The 17,470-nt window shown below is 51.8% G+C and overlaps 1 protein-coding gene across 4 annotated transcripts; it reads left to right on the top strand.

Annotated features, from left to right (window-relative positions):
- LOC101446658 (gastrula zinc finger protein XlCGF7.1) lies at positions 1 to 7,749 on the top strand. Of its 4 annotated transcripts, none has more exons than XM_071215346.1 (3): positions 1 to 548; positions 2,771 to 3,669; positions 5,367 to 7,749. In XM_071215346.1, exon 2 carries the CDS (start codon positions 2,799 to 2,801, stop codon positions 3,408 to 3,410), a length of 612 nt encoding a protein of 203 aa, XP_071071447.1. In that variant the 5' UTR covers positions 1 to 548; positions 2,771 to 2,798; the 3' UTR covers positions 3,411 to 3,669; positions 5,367 to 7,749. The 4 variants fall into 4 exon arrangements, with proteins under 4 accessions (XP_071071447.1, XP_071071449.1, XP_071071448.1 ...); XM_071215348.1 differs by lacking the exon at positions 1 to 548 and adding an exon at positions 611 to 717; XM_071215347.1 differs by lacking the exon at positions 1 to 548 and adding an exon at positions 780 to 1,120.
- Positions 7,750 to 17,470: the final 9,721 nt, after the last annotated feature.

Genomic DNA, 17,470 nt, shown 5'->3' on the forward strand with positions numbered 1-17,470 from the left:
ACTCCCTCCAGACATCCTAGTGACAGAACCAGAGCCACATACTAAGGCTGGGCTTTGGCTGAACGGTCAGCTAGAGCTTTCTGATTCTGACCCTTTGTTCTCTTCCACCATAAAACCCCCTCTCAGGCTCCTGCGTTTAGCTCTGTCTCTCTAATGCAAAGAAAGGCTTTCTACCGCCAGGGCTCCCCAATCCCCGTTTCCTAGGCGTTGGGGAAAGGGCGTGGGCTTGGCCAAGGTATTCCTTCTTTAGGATGAAGGAGGTGGGGATGTCGAATTTAGGCCTCGGGGAATCCTGAAATGGGAATGGCTGGGGAGGAGGCCCGGAGAGTCGGGGTGGCCCGACTTGAGAGGCGTTCTGGCCCCGGCCCCCACCTGGTTCCCTCTCCTGCCCAGGCGCAGCGCTCTGAGCCCTCCTTCTGCAGCCAGCCAGGGTTTGGGCGAATTAGACCTCCAAGCCTCACGGGGCTGCTGTGCGGCGGTGGAGACGGCGGAGTCGGCGGCGGCCGCAGCACAGCGGAGGAGACAGAGGGCTCGGGAGGCGGCGCCATGTGAGTCCGGGCCTGAGCTGGGGCTGGGGCTGGGGCCTCGGCGGGAGGTTACCGTATTTATCGAGGGCAGTGCCGGACCCTTGGGGGCGGGTCACTGCGGGCGCGCTACCGTATTTGCTGGGAGCTGCGCAGGCCCTTTCCGGGGGCGGGAGCGCCGCGACTTAATTACGTATTTATCCAGGGTTGCGTGGTTCCCCGGGGGGAGCTGCGGAAGCGGGAGGGTGGGTTACATTATTTGCCCGAAGGAGCTGGGGTTTGCAGCGGGGCGGGGTGGCCTGCGGCAGCAGTATAGGAGGCCTACGTATTTTGTGGGGGTTGGGTTGCGACGCGGAGTTTACCATATTCACTTCGGCCCTAGGAGTTGGCAAGGTTTTGCGGGGAATCAGCTCTTTTGATTAATGCAGTTATTTGATAAGAAGAGTGTTGCGCGAGGGTTGCCGTATTTATGGGGGAGGGGGAGAAAGGGCGCGGGAGTCGCTGCGCGAGAGTTACCGTATTTGCGTTGGGCTGTTCAGACTCTTGAGGAAAGAGCCGCCGCTGGAGACCCGAGAAACGGGGACGCAGCCTGGGCTGTGAGTGTGGGGTGGGATGGAGGAACTTGGGGGAGGGACAGGGGGTGGGGTGGGCATGGCCTTGGACCTCTTGACGAGGCGGGGCCTTGGGCAGCTGTATTGAAGGGAGAGAGAGGGTGGCTGCCCAGTGACAGGGCCAGACCAAAGGAACCTTGATGGTTTGTCAGTGCAAATATCAGTGCAGCTCCCAGGGGAAAGACATGTGGGTAGGGTCTCTTGCCTACCCCAGGGTGAATGTCTGTTCCACCCTGATCTCTGACCGTGGCCAAGGGGAGACAGACAGAATGGCTCGGAGACCTCCCTCCCAAGCCGGAGAGTGAGTTGAGGCTGTGGTGAGCAGTGAGATTGGAAAGTCTAGGGAAGGCCTGCATGGAGGTTCATTGGCACAGGGAGCAAGCTTCTCTGGTGGGGAGTGAAGGGAAATGAAGGGGAATTGCCGGGTCAGCGGGCTCTGGAGCAGTCCTCAGCTCTCTGCAGGAGCAGGGCTGGAGTCTCTTTGGAGGGATGGTGGTGGCGGCAGCAGACAGTGCTCCTATAGTAGCAGCAACCCTTTGGATACTGGCGGCTCTAGAAGCTGGGATGGTGGTGGTGGTGATGGTGTGTGTTTGTATGGTTTGAGGGGTGTATAGTTGTTGAAAAGAGCTTTCCGACAGTGAGTCAGGAGACTTAGGGTCTAGCCCTGACTCAACTTGCTGTGTGACCTTGGGCCAAGTATGTTGACCTTACTGAGTCTCAGTTTCCCCATTGGTAAAGTGGGGTTCAGTATGCTCTTTGCTGTGAGCATAATGGAAAGCAATTTAAGAGGAGCACAGTGCTCTTAGGAGAGGGGTCCTTAGGAGAACCAGGACAACCCAGGTGGGAGCTGGCTGCCTGGGGACATTTGTTGGGCCTGGAGTGCGTTGCCTGGGCCAGGCTTTGCTGTGAGCCTACAAAGAAGAGTAAATCTGAGACCCAGCCCTCTGATTCAGTGACTTGCAAACCTTTTGAACGCATGCCTCATTTTGATAAACAAAGAGCTGCTGCCTTTCATGTGTAACTGAGGTCACTTTCAAGTTTAGAGGGTTTTTGTTTAGTTTCATTTTTTGTTTTAAGCTTGGCAAAAAAAATATCTTTAAACCCCTAGGCTCCCCACTCCTCCTTCCAGATTTGGAGTGCCCTTCCTTTCTCCCCTACTTGAGAATCTGGTTGGAAGAGAAAACATATGAAGATGAAGGATAACTTAAAACACTAGGTGGCCCTGAATAGCATCCCTTTGTACTTATTCAGTGTCGTGTGTGGCTGACACACTGCTTGGTGATGGGGATAAAAGGATAAGGACAACTCTGTCCTTAAGCTGCTCACGGTGGTGGAGGCAGAGGTGGGCATGGCTGATTATCATACAGTGTGCTAAGTCACTGGATGGGCCCCACAGTTCAAGGAAGGTCTAGAGCAGTCAGGGAAGACTTCCAAAAGTAGGTGGCACTTGAGAAGGGTCTTGAAGGAGGAGCAGGGTGCTACTTAGGGGCAGTGGAGAAAGGAGGACATTCTGGCAGGGGAAGACTGGCTTGAACAAAACCATAGAGAGGCGAATGCTGGAGGTCGTGGGAAGGCCGGGTGTGGGCTGATCCCCGAACCTTCACCTGACTCCTCTCCCTTTTTCTGCCTCCCCAGGAGCTGGTGATTGCAGCTGGAAGTGCCCATGACCGAGGTGGTGCCCTCCGGGGGCGGGTCCCCTGCGGGGGACGGGGAGGAGGGCCTGGGGGACGAGCAGGGCCTGGTCATCCACCACCCTGCGGAGGAGCAGCCCCACCGCTGCCCGCTGTGCGGCCAGACCTTCTCCCAGCAGCCCAGCCTGGTGCGGCACCAGAAGGCCCATGCGGGGGCGGCGCGGGCGGCCTCCTTCGTCTGCCCCGAGTGCGGCAAAGCCTTCAGCGTCAAGCACAACCTCGAGGTCCACCAGCGCACCCACACAGGGGAGCGGCCCTTCCCCTGCCCCGAGTGCGGGCGCTGCTTCAGCCTCAAGCAGAACCTGCTCACGCACCAGCGCATCCACAGCGGCGAGAAGCCGCACCAGTGCGCCCAGTGCGGCCGCTGCTTCCGCGAGCCGCGCTTCCTCCTCAACCACCAGCGCACGCACGCGCGCCTGCCCCCGCCGCACCCGCGCCGCCCGGGCGTGTTCGGAGAGCGTCGCCCCTACTTCTGTCCGCGTTGCGGCAAGAGCTTCGCCCGCGAGGGCTCCCTCAAAACCCACCAACGCAGCCATGGCCACGGGGCCGAGGGGCCAGGGGCGCATCTTGGCCGGGTGCTATGATGGGCGCCCGGCCTGCCTGCCGTTGCCCGCCCCAGACCCGTGTCCATAACCACCGGCAACGGCCCTGGGCTGTGGCTCCCCTTCTGGATGGGCCCGAGCAGGCATCGGGGGCTCCAGGAGTGCCAGGAGAAGGGGAGAGCAGCCTGCAGGCTCGGGTGCCACCCTTTCACTTCTCACCTAGGCCCCTCCGGCTGGCTCCGCAAAGCCGCTTTGGCCCCTGGCTTGGCTTTCCTCTTCAGGCTCCCCCGGCCTAGAGCAGGTGAGATCTGCAGGGGGCTGGGCCAGAACCCCTGTCCCAAGGGTTTGAGTCTTGTTGTTGCATGGGCAGGGGCCGGGGGTGATGGAACATTCTGGACTTGTGGGTGTCTTTATGATTAGCCTCTAACTCAGTCTTCATTCTCACAGTGTGAGAGCCAAGAGGGACCTGGCCTGTTCCCACAATTTCCAGGCCCGACTTCAGATGCCATGGTCTCCTGGCCCCAGCATTTCCTCTCTGGGGGTCCTTGAGGAGTTCTTTAACTCTAGGTTTGGTTTGCTCATCTGTAAATTGGGGGTGATCACTAGGGACTTTTACTCTCCAGGCTTTTGTGAGGCTCATAATTGCCTCTACAGACAAGAGAGGGTCATGTCGCTGGTCCCCAAAAAACAACAAAAATGTAGTGAGCACCTCTAGGGAGGAGGCACAGATGAGAACCACAAGGTCCTTGTCCCTCTGGGAACTCACACTGGAGTGAGGGGAGAGGAAACTCTGGTGCCCACACCAGGGGACATGAACTGTGAGAGGGGACAACAGCTTGTTCTGAAACAGACAAGGGGGGAAGTGACTGGCTTCACCCCAGGGAGTGTGATGACTTTGAACCAAATGCTGAGGCTGATAGAGGTGTACCAGGGAGAGCACGGGTGTGGAAGGATATTTCCAAGGTAGAGGGCTGATGGTGGAGGCTCTTATTTGCCCCAAAGACTGTGGCTGGAGATGGGGCCATCTGAGGGTCTTAATCAGATGACTACAGTGATGTTGGCTGTGTGTTTTAGAAGGCTAGCCAGAGGTACTGTGGACAGTAGATTGGCCCGAGAAGAGCAGAGCCTCAAGGTCTTGGGGTCATCCAGGCAAGAGAAAAGGAGGGCCCCAACCCGGAGACTTGACCAAATAGTCATGTAGTGAGAAAGAGGAGAGCCAGGATTTGCTCCCTGGACCTCTGATTCCAAGCTGGCACTCTCGGCATGGGTTTCTTCAGCTCTTTGGCAAATAAGGATGCTGAGGCTGGCTCAAGTTTGCTCCACATCACACTTGCCTAGATGGAAGCCTGACTTTGGCCCTTTGAGCCCTGCATTGTACTCGAGTGGCTCTTATTGGTGGGAAAATGGCGCTCCAAGGATATAGGAACGTGACCAGTGACCGTATCATGGGGATCCAGGGTGGGGGTGTCGCTCAGTGGTATGGGTGCCTGAAGGGGATATGGTGCCCACAGCAGTGGTTTGTTAGGAAGCCCTTGGGGCCTGAAGTCCAGAGGTGTGGGCAGAGGTGCAGACTTGAGAGGACCTGTCCCTGTGGAGCATTTGCTCTGTGCTCAGGCCTGTGGTAGGTACTGGAAGGTCCAGGGTTCCCGAGACCTGTCCCTTCCCTCTCTGCCCCTGGGAGTCGTAGGGCAGGCTTCAGATTGGCAGTGCAGGTCCTCTGCCTACTCTGCCCTTCCTTAGGACAGTGTGGCATGGGAGAATATATTAAACTGGGGCCCGGGAAATCCAAGCACCTCACTAATATGCCCTGAATCCACATGTTTTGTCTGTAAAGTCATCTTTGCAGTGCTTGGTAGGAGGCTAAGAGGACTTGATCAAAGCCCTTGAAAGACTCAGGGTGAACTAGCTGATGCTCCTTCCTAGCCCCAGAGGGGTGGTTGGGCAGGGCCAACTTATGGGCACCAGAACTGACCCTTATCTCTTTGTTTCTGTGAGCAGATACGGAGTGGGCAGGACTTCATGACCCAGTAGGCTCGGGGCACATCTGTGCAGAGACTAGGAATGGGGTCCCCTTGGGACCTGGCTGGCACTGTACCCTGCCACAAGGACATTTCCCCTAAGAAGACCTGCTGTGGGAGGTGCCCTTCAGTGACAGCAGAGATAACTGGGATGGAGCTGGAATCGGGAAGAGGGTTTGTGCCCTGGTGGAAAAGCTCATAGGGGCTGGTGGGAGCCACTGCCGGGACCCACTTCATCCTGTCTGCCTGGCCAAGGACCTCAACTCTTGTGTGGCTGCAGGAACTGCTCCTGTGTGGAGAGCTGGCTTCTCTGCTTTGGTCTGGTGCACCACTTGACTAGTGTCCAGAGACATGAAGTAACTGGCCTAAGATAACATGGCAAGACAGTGGCAGAACTGGGTCTAGAAGCAAAGCCTTCTTCCAGATGTGGACGATACTTGAAGTCTTCATTTTCCTGTCAGAACAATGGTTCTTAACACTTTGGGGTCATGAAGCCCTTTGAAAATGTGACAGAGGTTATGGACACCCTCATGTAGATTAACAATTGACAAGCAATTTCAGGGGGTTCCTGGACTCCCCTGATGGAACCCATCTCTGGACTCTAGGCTGAGGCCCTCAGTCTTGGGGACTTACCCTGTCCCACCCTTTCTTTACCCGACACTCAGAGCCCTGAGTCGGGCCACCCTTCAAGAATCCCTCATTCCCCCTGGCTGATCCTTCTTCCTGGTTCAGGAATAAAGAATTCTGAGGAGGGAACCCTTTTAGTCATTTGCTTCTCCCACATCTAACTAACAAGGCACCAGGTTTCTGGCACCTAATTTCCCTTTCACAGGCCTTCCGAGGTTCCCTGGGCTGGATTTGCTCATTCCCGCTGGTTTTGGGTTTCTTGCTCTGCCTGAGCGGCTGCTGGTGTTCGCCACAAAACCCTGGGTGCCCTGGCCTGGGCTTTGATTTCACTGTGAAGGTGACAGGGGAAACCGCCACCTCTGTGGGTGCTGGATGGAAGCATGAGTTTGGGCTGAGGGCTGCCCCAGGGAGAAGGAATCCTCCCCTTCTACCGGTCAGACCCAGACAGAGAGGCCTCAGGTGTTCAACCTCAGGCAAGCATGGTGTGAGGGAGCACGGGTAGAGAGTAAGTCAGAGGCCTCACTCCTGGTGACAGCCGGGTGCACTCCTGGAGTGCAGGTGCCTGGCCCTGCAGGTGGAGGGGCGGATCCCAGGTCAACAGCAGGGCAAGGGCGCCGCCCATCTTCACACCTGAGCAGGTCAACCTGCATCCCAGAAGTGTCCACTGCCTCCCCAGAATGAACTGCCCATCAGAAAAGGTGCAACAGACCGGGGCTGGAATTTTTAGTGAAACCCCTGAGGCTGGGGAGAGGCCTTTAATCCTGGAATTTGAGAGCAAGTCCCAGTCCGGGAATTGTGTGAGGCAGATGCTGGGTGTTGGGTGGTGGATCCTGTCTGAGCTGGGAGATTTGTGTCAGTTGTTGGGAGACACCTCCTAGTTCCTGCCCTGGGGTCTTGGTTTGTCCCATTTCTGCTGTAGTTTGGCTCATAGATTCTCATTGACCACCTACCATTTGCATAGCCCTGGGTTTAAAAAAAAATGCTCTGGGGAAGAGCAGAGAAAAAGAAAGCACTTCACCTTCCACGAGCTTCAATTCTGGCTCTGGTCCTTCCTCACCCTAGAGGAAATCTCACAAAACACCCCTTCTCTGCTATTTGTCCAGCCGCTCTCCTTCCTGCTTCTGTGCCTTCCCTTGCATTGCTCTGAAATGTCTCCCTTCCTCTCCTCCACCCAGCTAAGCCCATCCTATCCCCCAGAGCCTAGCTTTCTAACCTCCTTAGCCCACTTTCCTTTCTGTTCTCTGAGCAGTTGCCTGTGTGTAGCATACCATCACACACTTGAGTGTTATGTGCTGTCCTATACTCCAGTTTCCTCCTGTGTGTAGGTGTGTCTCAAAAATCCAAGTAGACTGTGAGCTCTCTGAGGGCAAGGGACTGTGTCATTTCTCTTTGAACCCCAACACAGCCTAGCACAGGGCTGGCCTTCACGACACTCAGGAAATACTTGGCTGACTGATGGATCAAGTGTGGGAGGTTATGGGGTGGCAGTAATGAGAGGTCAGAAAGGGAAGAGGTGCATGTGAATTTACTACTGGATACATTTTATTGGGGTGTGGCCTGGATCCCCTGGGGCAATACTGGGCCTAGGAGGCCTCAGGTTCTCCCCTATTTGGGGACATGGAAGCAGGAGGGACCTCCCCATGGCTAAGCAGGAATGCACATAAATGGTCATTCAGGCTGGATATTTCATGGCACGTGCTGGAGCTGACCGAATTGAATAAATCTCCTGGCATCAACTTGTGTGACGTGTGGTCCTTGGAGGGGTGGCTGGGAGCAGGGTGGTGGCCTCTGCCTTCATTTTTTGAGGAGTTGCATTCAAAGATGATAGGAAACATAAACCACAAGTTGCAATAATGAATTGACTTTGGCTTTCCCCCAACTGGATAATGATTGCTACTTGGATTTGGAATAATGAGTATTGGAGCCCCTGAAATCATACTGTAGCCCCAGTGTCTTGCTCAGCCCACACGAAGGCCAGACCTGACAAGAACATTTGGGGTGATTCTTTCCAGTCCCTGAGAGGTGGACAGCCAAGAAGACCATGTTCCAGCATGTCCCAGCATGCTCCATGTCTAATTGTGGGACCTTGGGCCAATTGTATCTCTGTTGACTTTAGTTCTCTTATCTGTGACAAGGGGGAAATAGAGTCAAATCTTGTCTTGTTATTCACAGTAGTCCTGTTCTATAGAGTCACGGCAAAAACACTGATTCGCCCAATTCTGACCCCTTGCTCCTGAGGGAAATACAGGGTTAGCTTCCCGTGACACACAGTCCCGGGATTTTTGCCAGCTGTTCAATACAGAACCCTGTTTTATATGTGCTTCTGTTTAAAGACACCTTGTTTAACATATATTATTGATTCGTTAGCATTGAACTCACAGCCACATAACTCATGCCTGGACAAAATTTATCTAATTTATTACACTTATTTTCTCCATAAAGTGTTACACAGCCTTCTTGTGCTTAGGAGCAACAGATGGCACTTTAGCACTACGCTTGGGGGCCATTTGAAACAGTGCAGTCTCCAAAAAGAAGCACAAAAATATGAAAAGGTGGCACTAAATATACCATAAAAAAGACACGCTTACAGCGAGAGAGCTGGAATAAGACCACAGGGCATGGCCTTGTTGGATCTCACCTGGAACATGAATGTTGGGCAACCTAAAATCTCCCCCATTTTGCACACGTCTGCAAATGATTACAAAAGCAGTACAGGTATTGATTTGGGGGTGTATTAGTCAAGGTTCTCTAGGGAAACAGAACGTACAGAGATATCTATAAATAGTATGAGATTTTATAAAATTGTCTCACGCGAGCATGGGGATGCACAAGTCCAAATTCCATAGGGGAGACTGCAAACCAGGGGCTCCGATGAAGGTCCTTGATAAGTTCCCAGGGGAGGCTGTCAGTCTGAAGTAGAGATGGGAATTCTCTCTCTGAATGCTGAAATCACTTCCCCTTTTAAGGCCTTCAACTTGAGATGTCACTCATTGCTGATGGCGAACTCCTTAGTTAATTGTAGATGTAACCAGCCTGTCTATGTAGTCAGCTCATTGATGATTTAAAGTCCGTGAAATGCCCTTGTATTACAATTAGCCCAATGCTTGCTGACTGAACAACTGGGCAACACTACCTGGCCAAATTGACACATTAGCCTAAAACATCACAAGGGGTTACACAGTCATTTTACTGAGTAGATACATTTGCAAATATTGAATCTGCAAATAATGAAGATAAACTATGATTGTCTGCTCCTCTTTCCTCATGGAGCTGTGAGAATCGAGTAAGTATATGAATAAACAATGTATACTACAAAACACGATACAGAGGCAGATGGCTTACCAGTATTATCACCCTCCTCCTCTCAAAGGTGGAAGGGACAACAGATCTATTCCTTTCATAGGCCAGTGAGTCTCCTGTGGCAGAAAGCACCAGGGAGCTGTTTATGGCAGGCCCACCCTACATGTCTGTGAGGCTTTGGGCAAGTAATTTCCTCACTCTGGGCAGCGGCTTCCCCGTTCATGCTGAGGGACTGGGCCAGATGATTGATAAGTCCTGTTCCAGCATCTTCATTCTGTGCCTCGCCCTTGACTCAGCCATGGCCCTGAGCCAGTCATCTCTCTCAGCCAAGCAAGAATACAGAGTGGTAAGAAACTCAAGGACATAAGGACATAGCCTTTTTTTTTTTTAAAGATCTTTTTTTTCCTCTCCCCTCCCCCCCGCAATTGTCTTCTCTCTGTGTCCATTCGCTGTGTGTTCTTCTGTGACCGCTTCTATCCTTATCAGTGGCACTGGGAATCTGTGTTTCTTTTTGTTGTGTCATTTTGTGTCAGCTCTCCATGTGTGCGGCGCCATTCCTGGGCAGGCTGCACTTCCTTTCACGCTGGGCGCCTCTCCTTACGGGGCGCACTCCTTGTGCATGGGACTCCCCTACGCGGGGGACACCCCTGCATGGCAGGGCACTCCTTGTGCACATCAGCACTGCACATGGACCAGCTCCACATGGGTCAAGGAGGCCAGGGTTTGAACCACAGACCTCCCATGTGGTAGGCGGACGCCCTAACCACTGGGCCAAGTCCACTTCCCAAGGACATAGCCTTTAAAACCCAGTCTTGGATTGGGGGGATGTTGGGGAATGAATCAGGCAGGACTTTTTTTTTTTCTTCAACAACTCAAATTGACTAAAGCAAAAAAAAGGGGGGGGGGCAGGGAATTATGGGCTCATGTAAGGGGAAGTCTGTGCTCAGGTGCGTGATCTGAGGGTGACAACAGGACCCACTCCCTCATATCAGCTTCTTCAGGCTCATGTGATAGAGAGGAGGCTGGCAGTAACCCAAGTCCTCCATCTGCTCAAGTTCAGTTAGTGCAGAAATGATAGAGTGCTTCTTCCCATAAAGGTTCTGAAAAAGTTGTAGGGCCAACTCTCGGTCTGGTTTGGGTCATGTGCCCATGACGAGACCAATGACTGTGGCCAGGGCCATGCAGTGTTCTGAATGGCCAAGTCTGGTCAATGGCCCAACACTGGGCCAGCTCCACTGAGCCCATGGTCTGAGCATGGGGGCAAAGAGATGGTTCATCACACGAAAACCAGATACAGGAAACCAGGTGACTGGATTCCATCGGGCAGACCCACACCAGCCGCTGAAAGGTACGGTTCCTGGAGCAACAGTGTTGGCATCACCTGGGAGCTTGTTATAAATGCAAAATTACAGGCCTCACACTGGGGTTTAGTGTATATTCAGGGGACCTGAATCTCTGGACTGTCCATGTGATAGTCAGGCCCTGAGCCTCAACTCCTACCCTCTGGTTTATTGGACCTACCCCAGCCAGCTAACAGGGAGGTGAAGAAGGTCAACCACCACACCAGGGAGCCAAGAGTGCCTACAACTGCATGAAGGAGAATTTTCATCCATCATCCAAGTGGAATCTAAGCACCCTCTCGATACAGAGGTGAAGTGGACATAACCATCCTAGCGTCCACAGAATGGAGGAATAGAGTATGGATTAGAGTGGATTACTGATATTCTACTATGGAACTATTGTGATTAGTAATGGAAGTAAATGTAGCATTGAGATGAAGAAAGTAGCCATGGTAGCTGCTGAGGGTGGGAAGTGGGAAGAAGAGATATGATGTAGGGGCATTTTCAGGACTTGGAGTTGTCCTGGGTGGTACTGCAGGGACAGTTACTGGACATTGTATGTCCTCCCATGGCCCACTGGATGGACTGGGGGAGAGTGTAAACTATAATGTAGACCATTGACCATGTGGTGCAGCAGTGCTCAGAGATGTATTCACCAAGTGCAATGAATGTCCCATGATGATGGAGGAGGTTGTGGTTACGAGAGAAGTGGGGTGAGGGGGGGGGTATATGGGAACCTCATATTTTTTTTAATGTAACACTAAAAATAAATAAATAAATAAATAAAATCACAGGCCCCACTCCAGACTTTGGATCAGAAACTCCATTTTAACAAGAGCTCCAGGTAATTTGTATTTACATTAAAACTTGAGACATCTGCACAGCATCACTTTCCCACCTCTCTCTGAAAAGGGCCTTTTGACTCAGGAATTCTACTAACCAGTTACTACCTATATTAGTCAGCCAAAGAGGTGCTGATGCAAAATATCAGAAATCGGTTGGCTTTTATAAAAGGGTATTTATTTGGGGTAGAAGCCACAGTTACCAGGCCATAAAGCATAAGTTACTCGACTTTTTTCACCAAAGTCTGCTGCCACATGTTGGAGCAAGATGGCTGTTGACATTCAGCCTTCCTCTTCCTCTTAAGGCTCCACGGTCCCGGCTTCTTCCACTGTCAGCTGTAGGCTGAGTTAAGTCTCATCTCTCTCCTGGGGCTTGTTTCTCCCCAGGCTCAGCTGCTCCGCTCTCTCCACAAGGCCAGCTGTGAACTGTCAGGCGAACAGCTTGTCTCTCTTCCAGGGGCTTCTCTCTTTCCTCATGACCAAGCTCCTCTGTGTGCTCACTGCCCCAGGCGTCAGCTCAAAACTCCAGCCTTCCTTCTCTGCAGTGCCCTTTCTCTGCGAGTCCCCGCCCACCAAGGGGGCAGGGGCTCAACTTCCTACTGACGTGACCCAATCAAAGCCTTAATCATTATTTAATCAAGTAAAAGTGAAACCTCTGAATCTAATATATTCTAAATCCCCAGAGGAAAAACCAGTTTACAAACATAATCCAATATCTATTTTTGGAATTCATAAACAATATCAAGCTGCTACACTGCCTAAAGGGAGGAAAAGGAAACATGGTGTTTCTCTTAGCAAGCCTGTGGGGTTGTGGAGACAAGGAGCTGCCTTCACAGGGGTCCAAGAGACCTGCACAGTTATCCCCACCTCCCCCTGGGACCTGGGTGCCTTCTGATGGGGCCTGCCCAGCCTGGCTTTATGGAACTTTGCTGTCAGTACAGAACCCGGTACTGGAGACAAATGCCAAGGAAAGGGCTGTCCTGGGCAAAAAAACTGGTGTCTCACCCAGAGCCACCCCCCGCCCAGTCTGTTTACCGACACCAGTTTCCTTCCTCATCTCCTATGGCCTCCTTTTTGCTCATCTGTCCCAACAGCTCACAGGGAGAGGCCTAGATGAAAGCTGTGGTTTCTCCTCCCGGCTCTGCCGTTCCCGGCCATCTGGCCCAGCCCAGTGTTCTCCATCTCATCAGGCACCAGCATCACCTGGAAGGCTTGTTCAACCACAGACCCTTGCCGCCTTCCCTCTCCTGAGTTTTTCTGATGCAGTAGATGTGGGGAAGGGCCCCCACCAAGGTGCATTTCTAACCATTTTCCAGGAGATTCTGATACTGCTGGTTTGGAGACCACACTTTGAGAGGCATCAGTCTAGCCCAAAGATCTCGAAGCCTCACTCTCATCCTAATAATGCCCAAGTGAGGGGTTGTCTGAAGTGGGTGCTCTTGGGGCCCCACCCAGAACCCCCTCCCCAGCTGCTGTGCTGGCTAAGGGCTCAGTCTGCCTCCCCTGGGAAGCTACCACCCCCCACTCTCACCCCAGGGGCCAACGACACCAGGGGACCCAGGGGGAGGAGGGGCCCTTGCCTCCAGGTGGGACCAGCTCTGCGGTGCAGCCTGAGTGTCAGTGCTTCTCAAGGCATCCATCTCCAGTTGAGTCCACATCCTCACTGGCTCCTCCCCTGCCCTCTCCGGCTTGTCATTCTTTTCCAGAGAGCACTGTCCCAGGAAGTCTCTGCAACAGGAGCCATCATCTCAGGCTCGGTTTCTAGAGAACTTGACCTAAGGCAATGTCTTTTAAAAAGCATGAACTCAAAGCATCCTGCACATAGGAGATTGTTGCTATCATCTTCATTTGGCGGTTCTGGTGGTGCTGGTTACCAGCGAGGAATTCTGTGAAGAGCTGCCGAGGAATGCTGGGATTGCCTGTAAATATCTCCCAGGCAGAGGTTGCCCAGAAGCGTCTCACCTGGAATCCAGGGTCAAGTTCAGGGTCCAAGGGTTGGGCTCTAGTCTGACCATGTGGCCTTGGCCGAGGAGCTTCGCATTTTGAGTCCATCCGTAAAACGAATGGCTTAGACTCGCTGAGCTTGCTCTGGTCTAAAGTTCTGCAATTGCTTCCCAGGTGGCTTGCGTGACGGTCTCTCAGGTGGTAAGGCACAGAGACCCCCTCGTGGCCGGCTGTGCTTTAGTCCTTGTGGGAGGTAAGAGGCTCAGGAAGCCGCCTTCCAGCTGGGCAGCTGGGCCCCACACAGTAGGTCTCCTTTACCCCCCACCCTCCAAGCAGCAAAGGGAGGAGAAAGACCCCCCCTCCCATGACATTTCTCCCTCCTCTGGTATCACCATAATTTCACATGAGTCAGCTTTTGCTTCTTGCTCCTGCAGCCACCATCTCTACTGGATAGCAGAATCTCGGTGAACTGGAGCTGGATGATTTTTTTTTTCTTTAAGCAAAAGAACTGCAGTCGCTAGCAATTTCTAGCAGCAGAAACAAAATCACCTTGGAGTGATTTTTTTGTTTCTGGTAGGTCATCAGACCTATCCACTGCTATTCTTAAACCAGCCCGGGACTCAGGAAGCATTTCAAACCCATATGCTTCAGATTAGCAGTCTATTAATCATAATACTTTTTAATTGTATTTTTAATTTATTATATATATTTTTAAAGGATACATAGATCACACAAAACATAATACTTTTTAAAAGGCTGTTGTTAGGCAGAGTGATTGCGGACAAAGCTCTCCGAGATGTGGGAAGGATGTGGTCATTGAGGGGCTGAGCGGATCCTTTTCCTTCCGCTTGCCAGGGGTAGGCAAGTCCCCCGAGATTGGATTTAGGGCGTGCGGGCCTTTGTTTATAGGAGCAGTGACACCTGTGCCCATACGTGGGGCAAGAGAAGTCCCTGGAGAAGGGGTGGCTTGGCAGTGCGTGTGGGCTCCTGCGAGGTGGGTCATGAGCCTGACTGTGGACGGAGATGACCAGCAGCCCCTGGTGTGTGTTAGCATCCCCCACATTCCTGGGGACACGGCTCCGGGAGGAAGAATGGGACTCAGGCTTTATTTGAACGTAAAAAGAAGTATGCCTCAGGCTGGTGAAGCGGGCAGGCGGGCGTTTCCTTTTCTCTATCTCGCACAGTCTGCTTACTCATCGTGCTGATTCTCCTGGTGTCTGCCACCCCTCTTGGCATCCACACCACCCCATTCTCTGTGGGCTCTTCTCGTTGCCTTGCAGGTAGACTCCCAGAGGAGGATTTTGATGCGACTGGTTATGGCCACTTCGGGCATCTCTGGGCAGTCTTCGTCCCAGCTGCTGTGTATATTGGCCAGCTTTGAGATGGCATCCCTGGGCTCAGGCACAGGCCCTGGCCCAATAGCTAAGCTCAGGGTGACAGAGGGCCAAGGAAGAAATCCTGGAACAGATTCACAAGGGAATGCATGGGCATTTTTTTCCGTGAAGGAGGGAGTAGACAGACAGGCATTTGGGGCTTCCTCGCTTGTGATTTCTTCTTCCTCAGCTCCCCCAGCTGTTACTTTGCGAATCTCTCATTTGGTAATTATCACATATACCTCATGCCCTCTTTTGTTTTTTTCTTTTTGTTTTTAGGAGGTACCAGGGATTGAACGTGGGACCTCATACGTACGTGGGAGGCAGGCACTCACCCACTGAGCTACATCCACTCGCCCCCATGCCCTCTTTTATACTGTTTTCTTGACTTTTAATTTTCTTTTGTGTTTATGGCCAGCCAATGACAGGTCACCTGTTTCCACCTTTTTATGGTTCACTTTCACATGTACAAACTCCCTGAGGACTCAGATACAATGTTATATGTCTGGGACCCCCAGTGTCCAATGCTAGGGGCTCCAATGGCCAGGCTGACCTGGGGTCACATGATGGCGGTTTTGACCAGATGCATGCTGTGGGTATGAGTTTGGAATTGGAGCAGAGTATCACCATCATGGGAAGTGGTTGTGACTCAACTGATACAGCGTCCACCTACCTTATGGAGGGTTCAGGGTTCGATACCCAGGGCCTCCTGACCCGTGTGGTGAGCTGGCCCACGCACAGAGCTTATGCATGCAAGAAGTGCAGTGCCACGCAGGGGTGTCTGCCGCATAGGGATGCCCCACACGCAAGGAGTGTGCCCTGCAAGGAGAGCCACCCCACGCGACAAAAGTGCAGCCCGCCCAGGAGAGGCACCGCACACACGGAGAACTGACGTAGCAAGATGATGCAACAACAACAAAAATAATATCACCATCTTCTTTCAGTTGCTTATTGCCTCCTCCCAGTTGGTAGATATTTACAGGTCACTCCTCCCTAATGCCTGAAGATTGCTGTAAAATGGGGCTGCCTTCTGGGTCTAGAGAGCTTTAGAATTCCTCCCTCCCTTCCTCCCTTCCTCCCTTCCCTCCCTCCCCTCCCTCCTCCCTTCCTTCCTATCATATATTTGTCTTCATTCTTCCGTTCACTGCATTCAAAAAATACCAAAACGATTTTCAGCGTGGCAGGTTCTGTGCTCGGTGCCGAGAGTGCAGAGTTAAATGTTAAATGAATAGACAGGGAGCGTCACTGGGTGCTTGCAAAGGTGACAGATCCAGAAGGTGTCAGTGGCAGGATAATCACTGTAGCAGACAGTGCTATGGAAGGACAGGACATGGGGACGGTAACATGCATTTATCTCTTGGGGAAGCCCATGTTATTTTATTTCTAAACTGAGCTGTTTATTTTTAAGGGAAGGAATTAACAGTAAACTAATGAATGAAACTTCAGGATAAGAAAGTGATTCACAGAAGTGAATTGCCAAGGTCACATGCAGCAGATTGAACCCCCTGACTCTGGACTCTATCTTACTCCTCTGTACCCCTTTCTTTGGGAAAAACTTCGGTAACTTTCTCAGACAGGTTCCCAAGCGTCTGTACCACCCTCTTTTCTTCACTAAGACAGTGATTCTCAGTCCTTGTGGTATATCAGAATCTCCCTGGAGTTTTTAAAAAAATCACATGATAATCCTTATCCTCTGGAAATTCTGATTTGCTAGGTGAGGGGTGGAGCGTAGCATCCACATTTTTTAATGCTTCACTTGTCATTATGATGTGAGGCAGGATTGAGAATCCAGATGCAGGGCCGGGATCAGCTCCTTGCAAAATCCTGTGTCAATTAGGGATTATATCAGACTGGGAGCTATAGACTGAACTACAGTGCCTTAAAGGCATAAGGATTTCTTTTTTCTTATACAACAAGAAGGCTGGAGGTTGGAGGTGGTTGTCCTTAGTTCATGGGTCCAACTTAGTCAGATCCAAGGTCTCTGGGATTCCCTTAGCCTTTCTATCACAGTCTCAAGGAGGCTGCAGCAGCTCCAACCATTATATTTGCAATTCCGGTGAGTGGAAGAAGGATGAAGCCAGAAAGGAAATAGAACAGAGATCATCAGGGAAAGTATAACTTACTTTTCCTTTGAATATTAAAATGAAAAAAAAAGGTTCTAATAATTAAAAATATGCAAGCACAATCAAATATATTGGATCTCTGGACTCAAACTAGGAGTAGATGAATACTAGTTCTTGTTGTTCAAAGTGTGGAAGGAGGAGCGCTTGAATGGGAATTACCTGGACCCTTGTTAGAACTGCAGATTCCAGGATCTCATTCCTGGTCTACTGGGGAATAGGAGTCTGTAGTTAATGAGGATCCAGGTAATTTTTATGATCTTGCAAGTTTGGGAAACTGCTTATCTTAGTTTCCCAGGGCTGCTCTAATAAAGTACCATAAACTGGGTGGCTTAAAGCAACAGGAATTTATTGTTTCAAGGTTCTGGAGGCCAGAAGTCCAAAATCAAGGTGTTGGTGGGCCAGGCACACTCTGAAACTTGTAGGGAAAATCTGTCTCATGCCTCTCTCCTGGCAACCCATGGCGTTCTCTGCCTTAGTCGTCACATGGCATTCTTCTCTCTGTCTGCTGTGTCCAAATTTCCTCTTCACATAGGAC

Source organism: Dasypus novemcinctus, chromosome 5 (genome assembly GCF_030445035.2).
Source record: "Dasypus novemcinctus isolate mDasNov1 chromosome 5, mDasNov1.1.hap2, whole genome shotgun sequence".
In the NCBI taxonomy this organism is placed as follows: Eukaryota; Metazoa; Chordata; class Mammalia; order Cingulata; family Dasypodidae; genus Dasypus; species Dasypus novemcinctus.